Here is an 11,238-nt window from a genome sequence, read left to right on the forward strand (position 1 = left end):
CATGTTGTCAGAAGGGACCATTCCTTGGAGAAGGATGTCATGCTTGGTAGGATGGAGGATCGACGAAAGCGGGGGAGGCCTTCAATGAGATGGATTGACACAGTGGCTGGGATGATGGGCTCAAGTATAGCAGGGATCATGGAGCTGGCAGGGGATCGGGCAGTGTTTCGTTCTGCTGTGCACGGGGTCGCTATGAGTCGGAAACAACTCTACGGCACCTAACAACAACAACCTCAGGCTGTTAATGAGCCTTCCTTCGATCCTGATGACGTGTTTGTCTTCATATAGTCCATTTTCTCAGATTATCTGCTTATCATACAGATTGAGTAAATATGGTAAAAGGATACATCCTTAATGTACACCTTTCCTGACTGTAAACCATGCAGTATCCCCTTGTTCTGTTCAAATGACCATCTCTTTGTCTATGTACAGATTCCTCATAAGCATAATTAAGCATTCTGGAATTCCCATTCTTTACAATGTTATCCATAATTTGTTATAATCCACACATTCTTTGCTTTCAGCCAAGATCTATCTGGACTTCTTTCTTCAATACCAAAATGAGTAACTCTTAAGCTTGGTGGCACTATTAATTTTAAAAAAATGAAAGATGATAACTTACAAATCAGAGGTTACTCGATCCTGGAATGAATCTGCTGGAATCCAGTTTGAGCCTTTCAGAAATATGGGCAATCCATTAATTTTGAAGTAGAAACTCCTACCAGGAGACCCTTCTATAGGCTCTTCTATAAGTTCCACCGTCCTAAAATAAACCTGTCACAAACAGAAATAAATACTGAAAATCAGCATTTGAAAAACAAGCAAAGAGGACAAAAAGAAAAGCTATATTTTTAATAACTTAAAAGAGTGTAAGTTAATGTGAATTTTCCTACCTGCTATGAAGTACTTACTGTGGAAGTACACATTTTAGAAAATACATATTTATACACAAATTATTGCTAGAGTCTTATTTCTTTGTTTAAAGGAAAATCATTTCAAAGAATGAAATATGTTTTCTTCCTCATGAAACAGGCATTCGTACTTATATCAAGACAAGCATATTTGAAGACAACATTTCAAAACTAAAACAAAAATTGTTATTTCACAAAAAATAGAAAATCCTACCAATTAAATTGATACACCTTTGATTCTTATTTCAGAGATGTTAAAATGTGCATCTTGCAATCAGAGAAATAAAGCACAAGGCAATTCATAATTAAACAACTCCCTAATCTTTTATTTAATGGGTAATTTAATCATAACTAATTATCACATTAAACTTGATCCTGAGAGAGCTTTTGGATAGCAATTGTTGATATATATGGTGTCCTAATTGGATGAAAATGGGACAGAAACACACACTCTAGGGAGGCACAAAGGCACAGGCACAGGTGAGAGATTTGGGCTGGCATCCCATCCACAGCCCACAGCCGACCTCCTCACATTCTTTACACTGCAATGAAGAATAACAGCAGTAGCAAAAGCTACTGGTTCTGGGCACCTCTGTCCCAGCCGTGGTGAAGGCCCTCATAGGCAAGACAGGGTTTAGTCTTTGTGTCTCAAAGAATTATTGTTGTTGTTAGATTCCGACTCTCAGTGATATCTAGGACAAAGTAGAATGATGTCAATGTTATCACTGCTAAAAGGGAGAAAGCTGTGACCTTTACACCTGTGACACTGTAGACAAGTTTCCTCAGTTAGGCATGGTCAGCAACACACTGCATGGAGACACTTTGACCATTTTATCAGAATCTCAATTCTTTCCAGCCATAAACCAGATCAAGGAATGAGGGACATAGTCCTACTCCAGTAAAACCTAGCCTTGAACCAAGACTGCATACTTCTCTAAAAATGAATGAATGAATCTACTTATGTTCATGAAATAAAAGTGCCCACTCGTTTTTCTGCTTTCTTACACTTGCCCTTATTGACATGATGACATACCAGAGTTACCTTTATGACAAGTTACAGAATAAGACCTGGATGAGGAGGATCTTGACAAGGAATTGTCACACGTCCTTCAGGATGACGAAATATACAGAATGCACAGTGATTTTCAGAGGTAAATTTTAAAACACTCTGACAGTCAATTCAACCATCTGGAACAGCAGTTCCTAAAATGTGGTCTGGGGACCGGAGGGAATCATAAAGACTCTTACAGTTGGTCCTCCAGTTCAAAACTGTTTTTATAACCTCTCTTCAGTGTACATTGGAGTGTTCCAGAGGCTACACAGGCTGTGTGAAGACATCATCACTCTGGCAGCTAATGGAATGTGTGCTTGTGTATTCTGGTGTGTTCGAGTTCTAAAGTAGAGGTTTACGGTACGAAGAGGTAGCTTTGAGAGATTAACTGAGTTTGTTCTCACTACTTCCAATGTGCTCTTACGTATGTCTTTAGCTATTCCTGCTATAATCTTTGTAACCTCATTATTGTTCAATAAATCCTTATTTTGAATACCAAAGTTTCCCATGCAACCTACACAGAAACACAAAAGGACTAAGTAACTTTTCATGATTTGCTTCATAATAACATTTTTTAAATTTCAAACTAAAAACAAATTTTAATTTAATTTTTTTTTAAATTTTTTTGAGACTATTCACAGCTGAACACACACCCATTCAACAATTTGTACATGCACAATTCAGTGACATTGATCACATTCTTCATTGTGCAACCATTTGCACTCTCCTTTTCTGAACTAGTCCCCTACAGGAACGGTTTTCTATCTAATCTTTCAGTTGCCATTGTCAATTTAATCCCACATAATACATAAAAAAGCTCAAGACAGACATCAAATTGTAATTTTAATTGAAACATTTTGGATTTAATATATTATTTCATTCTAAAAGGAAGATTATTTACAAAACACTTTTTCTTAATTTAAGGATGAATCATTGACTTACAAAAGGGAGATTAGAAGATTTGCATTCTCATTGTACAGCTGTACTGTCTATGTTTTAAAATACTGGGAGAAAAAAAATTGACTTATTAGAGTCTCCTGACTCATGGAAGGAAAGAATCTACTCTAAAGAAAGTGGATGATATGATAAGTAAGAAAGGGAAATAGGATTAAAGCCATCTTTCCCTCATCATTATAGATGTTAATAATTTATTTTATTGTGTCTTATGCAACAGAACAAGTTTGAATAATATATATGCTGCAAGTTAATTCGTGTTGTCATTTTGACACCAATCACTGGGAATGGAATACAAAGAAAAAAGAACTGATTATTTGAAACATAGCCTTATGACATATTCAAAAACCAAACATTGTTTACATCTTTTCAAAGTAAAAATGAAAAAGTCACTGAGACACATTACAGGGTTAGTTATCATGCTGCCTTGGCTGAAAAAACACACACATTAGCTGAGTGGCAATTACACAGTTGACACTGTCGATGCCTACTGGATGGAATGTCAAGAAATCCAAGAAATCAAAGCACTGCCATTTTCCTGTTAAAGATCTAGTTACAACATGAAGATTGACTTGATATCTCAGCTGAAGACTCATACTCTTGCCTTGCAAATGGATGAATCTCCAGAAATTGATGGATTTGCTGTTTTGCTTGTGTTTGTCCACTCTCAGCACAATAAATCATCAAAGAAGATCTTATATTCTTTTATGTGAATGGTTGTCAACAAAATGCAAGTGCAGAAATACTCCAAGTATTGAATAACTTTTTTGAATCTCAAGATTATGCTGCAACAATTGTGTTAATATTTGCACTGATGTGGATAACAATGCCCATGCCTTAGCATGAATCAAGGCAGTGGCTGCACTAGGAGTCACTGTATCCTTTACCTTCATGCATTGCTGGCAAAAAAAAAAAAAAAAAAGCCATCCAGTTTCACTCAAGTATGTCCTTGATAAAGCAGTAAAAATTATTAATTTTATTAAATCTCAATCCTTAAGTACACATCACTTTAATATTTTTTGTGATTAAATGGGAAATACACAGAAAACAACATGAACAATGACTATCTTGAAGGAAAGCGTTTGTGCCACCATTGAGTTGTAAGCTGAATTAGCCATCTTTTTCATCAAACTCCTACTTTTACTTGAAAGGACTAACAGACAAACTATGATTACTCAGAAGTGGGTTCTGGCAGATATTTTCTCAAAAATGAATAAAATGAGCTTATCTTTTCAAAGAAAACAACTGACAGCATTTGTGCCCAACGATAATATTCAAGCTTTCAAAAAAAATCAGAATTTAGGAAAATGTGTATTGCTATTATGAACTTTTAAGTTTCCCAGTACTTAAAAGATATTTCAAATGAGAACAGTGGTGATGTTACCAAATGTAAGTCTGACATTATATAATGATATGTTTTAACATGTGGAAGATCTGTAAATCTCAGTAAGCCAATATTTTCCAAAATACCAATGTATTGTATTACAATATCAGACATGGATAAAAGATCCATTAAAAGTTCAAGGGAGACTAATACACAGAATATGAAAATGTTCATCTATATGGTTTCAGATTCCACATTACAACTGACCTGTAAGAAACAACCACTTGTTAAATTTTGGTATAATATCAAAGAATATTCACAAGATTCTGAAAGGGCATTAAAGTGCTCTTCCCTTTTCCAACTACATATCCATATGAGAGCAGATTTTCTTCATATTGAAATATCAACCAAACCAACATTTTGTAAATTGATTGAATGCAGAAGCAGATGAGAAGCTAGTGTTCATTTAAGCAAGGCATTAAAGAGATTTGCAAACATGTAAAATAATGTCATTATTCTAATTTAAAAATGTATATATTTTTCATAAAAGTAAATTATTGATACTTATATGTCATGTGTTCATTGTTATTTGAAATGAATATATAATTTCTTTTAAATTTTCAGTTTTAATATAGTAAATATCAATATATGTAACCCACATAAACTTTTGGGTCCTCACAATATTTAAGAGTACAAATAGTCTTAAATCCAACAATAGGCCGTGGTTCAAACCCACCAGCCACTCCTCGGAAGGAAGGTTGGGCAATCTACATCCATAGTGATACTGCCTCGGCAACCCAAGGAGGGGTCGCTATGAGTCGGGTCCGATTCGACAGCACATAACAACAACAACAACACAACAATCTAGAAAATAGAACTCATGTTTATTTCTTAATATATGTTAATGTTATATACAGGGTTAACTATAAAACACAACACCTTTTTTTCGGTGGAATTTTCCTCATAAAAAAGCATTTATCCCTATTTCTCTACTCCTGTAATAACAATTTCACAACATAGGTCAAAGTAAATTCTGAGCTACCTGACAGTGCCTCAGAGATGAAGTAGTCACCGCCAGCCATCTTTCCCTCTGGGCATTCTTTGACAGGTTAAAGGCTAGTGAGTCTATCATTAGTGTCAATAATTCTCCATCTTCTCTGGCAGTCCCAACAGGCACCATAAAAGCCTCCTTCTACAATAAGTATTTTACTTCAGAGAAAATAATGGGCTCTGTAAATCGTTTTTTGAAAAGATCCCTAAAGTGACACAAATTTATACCCAGAGTGAATATACCTTCCCATCAGAACAAAGTTTTTTAAACAGCCCAACAAAGCAAATTACTGTCTAAAAGTAGCAAAAAAAAAAAAAAAAAGGTGTAAATAGCTAAGAATCAAATTGTGTAAGTCAATCAGTTTGACTGTTAAAACTTTAAATTCCAAATTTTTCTACCTATTGTTGAAGATTTTTTAGCTTCTCCCTAGACATATTTTTTATTAATTTCATAAAGCCTTCATTTTTAAAACAGAAGGATTAACTCAAACAGTGCAGGATTGCTGAACTCATTCTTTCAGACAGGAGTTAGGAATATCTTAACTAAAGGGCTCAAAAGGTGCCTGACTGGTAAGTAAATACTATACTTCTCAAATTTCTTTCCTTGGCAGACTAAACAGATGATAATGTAATGAGTCACCGATTCATAAACCAAGTGCTACTTGTCAGCTGTTTGTAATCAGATACTTAAAAAGCTGTCATAGAATCACTGAATTTTCAAAAGGGTAATTTTCTACTTTAAAAAAAAAAAAAAGGCAAATTTTACCTGAAAGATTTTTCAAATAATTTTTATGGATTTCCAAAACATACCTTCTAAATCATTTCACATCTACTACCATGCATTTTTAGAGACAACTCAATATCACATTTCTGTCTTGCTTTAAAAATTCACTGCCCATTGCTCTAATATGCAGAGGGACACTCTGGGTATCCACAAATAGCTTGTCTCAAACAGGCCTGTGCAGGATGATGCAAGACAGGTTCTCTTTGTTTTGCCCTCAGGGTCTGCAACTAGCACAACCAGAAGCTAACAGATTAAAGTTTACATCAGCATAGTTATCTGATCTCCTCATAGCAAGTGGTGTATCTAGTATATCTGACACCAAATATGATCACTTTTTAACACTCTCTCATCCATGACAAAGTTATTTTCAGTAATAGTAATACAATGAAATGAAGAATGATGATGGCTAGAAAAGAAATACAAATAGAGAAAGCATAACAATCTCAATTCACATTAAATTCTGAACAATGCAATAGTCTCCATGTCTCTGTTCCTTAGAGATCTATTTGAGCTTTTCACAAATACCGGGGTTGAAAAATTTCCATTTTTCAGTTATTCATTCTTTTGCAAAAATCAAAGAAAATAGTTAAATGATAGTGAACACGAGCACTGCTTTAGAATATCCAGTTCTCGATGAAAATGATTAGGGCATTCAAGCATTGCTTATTTTGATCTCTTCAGGCAATGTAAGGCCAGCAACTTTTCTTGCTTCTCCTGGAATTCTTCCTCCAAAGAGTCATTTTCTTACATTTTTTTGTTGCAATTGTGGTGCCTTCATCAAAATTTCTTTGTACTCATCTTCAAAAAAGAGTTTTAAAACTTGGTATGCCACTGTACATTGTTCAAGGGGGATTCCAGCTATTTGTAAACATATTTGTGTCTGATTAATCACATCTCTGGTAGCATAGTGCCTAAGGCACTTGACTGCTAACCAGAAGCCTGGCAGTTCAAACCCACCAGCCATTCCTCAGAAGGAAGATTGGGCAATCTACTTCTATAGTGATACTGCCTCGGAAACCCAAGGAAAAGTCGCTATGAGTTTGGTCCAACTCGACGGCACATAACAACAACAACAAAAAAAAACTTTATACCGGAAAACAAGATAATTCAGAAAAGAAAAATTGCATAAAGCACAAGTGAGACTTTAGCTGATCCAATGTAGCCACATTTTCTTTGACTCACACTATCAAAGTTAAGATTAACTTTTCAAAATCTGTCTTTCTGTGCCATAGTTTAATGAGTATTCCATCTGAAAGAAAGTCTTTTTGCAGCTTTTTCCACCAATAAAGTGAGATTTAAAAGACTGAATAAAATTTTTTGAGTTCCAAAAGCCATCACACATGAAGAAACAGTTCCAAAAGAGTAAATTCTGCAAGGTTCATAGAATTACTTCCATAAAGCAGAAATAAAATTTGAGATTAATTTTTTTGATTTTTTGCACAAACTCCACTATGAATATAGGCCACATATACATCACTGTCATATTTTTTTACCATGGCAGTGGTATAGGAAATAACCCTAAAAAAAAAATACAAAACCCACTGCTATTGAGTCAATTCAGACTCACAGTGATCCTGATTGGGTTTCCAAGACTGTAAATCTTTACAGAAGCAAATTGCCTCATCTTCTTCCCACTGACCTTCTGGTTACCGGCCAAATGCCTTACCCATTACACCACCAGAGTCCAAAAAGAAAAACGTCCAGATTTTTCAAGATATCTTCTGTGAGTTTAGCAGCAGTCTTTGCAGATATACAGAATAATTCTCTATTTTAATGCCACCATCTTATATATGGACATATCAGATCAATTCATACATTTGATCTCTGTATGAAGTATGTAAAGTACTATCAAAAACAATCCTAAGGAACTGGTTTCTTAACATCAGCCATCACTAAAGCATATCACTGATGTCATGTTTTTGCTTTCTTGATTCATTCTTTAGTTTTAAAATCAACAACTATTTTTAAAAAATAAATTTCAATTCTAACCATATTAAAATTAGTAAAATGTCTCATGTATAAACTAAAATTTACACTTATCAAGCAAAAAGTTACATATTATATCTCACAGTTCACACTTTATTTCTATTTTACATTTTAAATGCATGGGGTTGCCATAAGTTGGAATGTACTTTACAGTCACTGACAACACAAATTTAAACACAAAAACCACTACAAGAGGTCACCTAGAAGGACAGAATTGAAGTAACTCATGTTCAATTTTCTTTATAATCTCTGTATCACTTTATTTATAAACTACTTTTGAATGCTATCTATTGAAGTGGGAACTGGAGACATGAACTGCACCCAAAGCAAGCTTGAATGATTCCAAACATTATAGAAGAAACTACTTTAAAAATAACTGAGTGCAGTTCCAGTAAGATGGCGGAATAGGCAAAAAGACTACATGGACCCTCTTCAACAAAGAAAAGGGGAACCAATTGACATAGATACAGAAGATAATCTAAACTCTTGAAGGGAAGGATATAGAAGTGGACTAAACTCCAACTAGCAGAACAATTTGCATGAAAACATCAAAAAAGGAGACATACAGAGCTGCGGTCCAGCAGAGATCCTGACGGCACAGACAGGTTGGATATTGCCGATGGTGGTAGGACCTATGAATTAACCTAAAAATTCTGGCTAGCCAGGGAATGCATGAAGGACTACTCTGGTGGCTGGGGAATAAAAGGTGAAGCAGTGAAGAAGAAGACAGGCTGAGCTGTGGACTTTTGTTTGTCCAGAGGGTGCAGCCATTTTAAATGTTTACAAGCAGCTTGACCATTTTGGATGTTTAAAACAACAGCATTCTCTGAGATTCCAGGGACTTAAGAACAGGCTCCACTTGCTGGGAACCACAAGGACATTCTGGAACTGGATGACTGGAAAAGTACGAAATCCCCCTTGTTACTCTTGTACCCCATACTCTCTTGGTGACCGGAGGTGCAGCCATCCCCCACTCCCACCCACCTTCTAGACTGGCAGAGAATCCATCCCAGTCTGCGAGATCGCACAGAGCCTGAGTGCCCTGACCTCCCTGCCCCGATTTTTTTTTTCCTTTTTCTGCTTTTTAGTTTGTTTGTTTTCGTCTATTTTAAAACTATTATTATTATTACTTTTGTCCTTTTTATTATTATTCTTTATTTTTCCCCCTCCCAGGTTCTATTTTTCAGCTTTTTTTCTTTTCCCTCTTCCTGGCTGCAATTTGTTTTCTTTCTTGTAGTTAACCCCATTCCTTGTATTTCTTTTTTGATTTTTCCAATTTTTTTATTCATTATTCTCCTTCTCTACCTTTTTATTCTTATTGCTCTGTACCCAGATATTGCAGGGCTTTTTTTCTTTTTCCTTTTTTCTTTTTTTGGTTACTATTCCAGTGTGATTACATGGTGTATTTTTTGTCCATTTGCTTTTAATTTTGCTGGTTATTCAATTGTTTTTATGTCCAATTGAGTGGAAGACAGCAACAGTCCCCATACGACACAACTATACCCACACCTCCTGCACCTTCACTTACTGAATGAGAGCCATGACTTCCTTCTCCACCAACGGGCCAACAATAAACCACCACCAAGAAGAGCCTGGCTCACCCTAGGGTGCTCTTCATAAACAGTTAACACAGACCTAAATGCAGCAATGTCACTATGTCTCAGAGACAACAGATCATCACAATCCACACAGAGAAGCAAGATAAAGTGGTAGAAACAAGGGAGCAGGATACAGACCCAGAACACATCCTAAGGAAGAAGCAGCATTGTAACTCTCTAATAAGGAATTCAAAAGAATTATATTTAGGTATCTTCAAAGGATTGAGAGACAGACCAAGGAAAAAACAGACAAAACTCTAGAAGAATTTTGGAAGAAAATACAAGAACAAAATGAAAAAATAAATGAAAAATTAGAAATTATTCTAAATCTACAGATAGAAACTCAGAAGATTAATACTAAATTGTTAGAAATACCTTACACATTGAAAGGGCAAATGAGTAGAATTGATGTGATGGAAGACAGAATTAATGAGATTGAAGACAAATACCTGAATACTTCTTTGGAAAGTGATCAACCAGAAAAAAAATCAAAAGAAAATGAAGAAAGCCTAAGGTTCATGTGGGATATCATCAAAAGGAATAACTTACGTGTCATTGGAATTCCAGAACAGGAAGAGAAAAAGAAAAGCACTGAGAAAATTGTCCAAGATTTGTTGGAGGAGAACTTCCCTGATATGATGAAAGATGAGAATATATCCATTCAGGAAACCCAACAAACCCCAACAGGACAGACCCCAAAAGAAAATCAAAAAGACATATCATCATCAAACTCATCAAAACCAAAGACAAAGAAAGAATCCTGAAAGCTGCACGGGAAAAACAAAAAGTCACTTACAAGGAGAACCAGTAAGAATAAGCTCTGATTTCTTAGCAGAAACCATGCAAGCAATAAGGTAATGGGATAGTATATATAAAATCCTCAAGGACAAAAATTTTCAACCAAGAATTATATAGCCAACAAAACTGTTCCTCAAATATGATGATGAAATTAGGAGATTTCAAGATAAGCACAAACTAAGGGAATTTATTAAAACCAGACTAACCTTACAAGAGATATTAAAAGGAATCTTTGGAACAAAGAACCAAAAGTAGAATATAACAACCAACTATTAACCCACAAACCACAGCTATGGACATATCCAAAATGAAATAAGCTTAAAAGATGTAAACAGGGAACCAGAGATATCAATTGGCAAGTGAGAACAACTACAAACCAAAGAGAGGGAAAATACTGTGTAGTTACAGAACTTCGAAATGGTGAGGCAGTCAAGAGAGTTGCAAAACAGAATGGACTATTCTAATCTTAGGAAGAAAATTATAGATCACAGGGAAACCTCAAAGAAAAATGATAAGCATTCACATCACAATAAAAGAGGACAAGCACAAATATCCAGCAAATACTAAAACAACAGCAACAAAGGATATGATAACACAATTCATAAACATAATGAGCCCAGCACAGAATATAATATGGAACAAAGAATGAGGGACACCATGAAAAAACACATAAAAATATGACAGCCACCAATTCATACTTGTCAATAATTACACTGAATGTTAATGGATTAAATGAACCACTCAAGAGATGGAGAGTTGCAGATTGGATAAGAAAACAAAAC

General features: G+C 35.2%; 1 protein-coding gene across 1 annotated transcript in view; it reads right to left on the reverse strand.

Annotated features, from left to right (window-relative positions):
* The window catches only part of MANBA (mannosidase beta), a 279,621-nt gene that overhangs the window by 109,481 nt on the left and 158,902 nt on the right, over positions 1–11,238 (reverse strand). The window contains exon 8 of the mRNA XM_007953653.1: positions 623–774. Coding sequence (XP_007951844.1) covers positions 623–774 — 152 coding nt within the window. The remainder of the gene's footprint in view (positions 1–622; positions 775–11,238) is intronic.

This window comes from Orycteropus afer, unplaced genomic scaffold (genome assembly GCF_000298275.1).
Source record: "Orycteropus afer afer isolate SDZICR_OR568_19922 unplaced genomic scaffold, OryAfe1.0 scaffold00403, whole genome shotgun sequence".
Lineage (NCBI taxonomy): Eukaryota > Metazoa > Chordata > Mammalia > Tubulidentata > Orycteropodidae > Orycteropus > Orycteropus afer.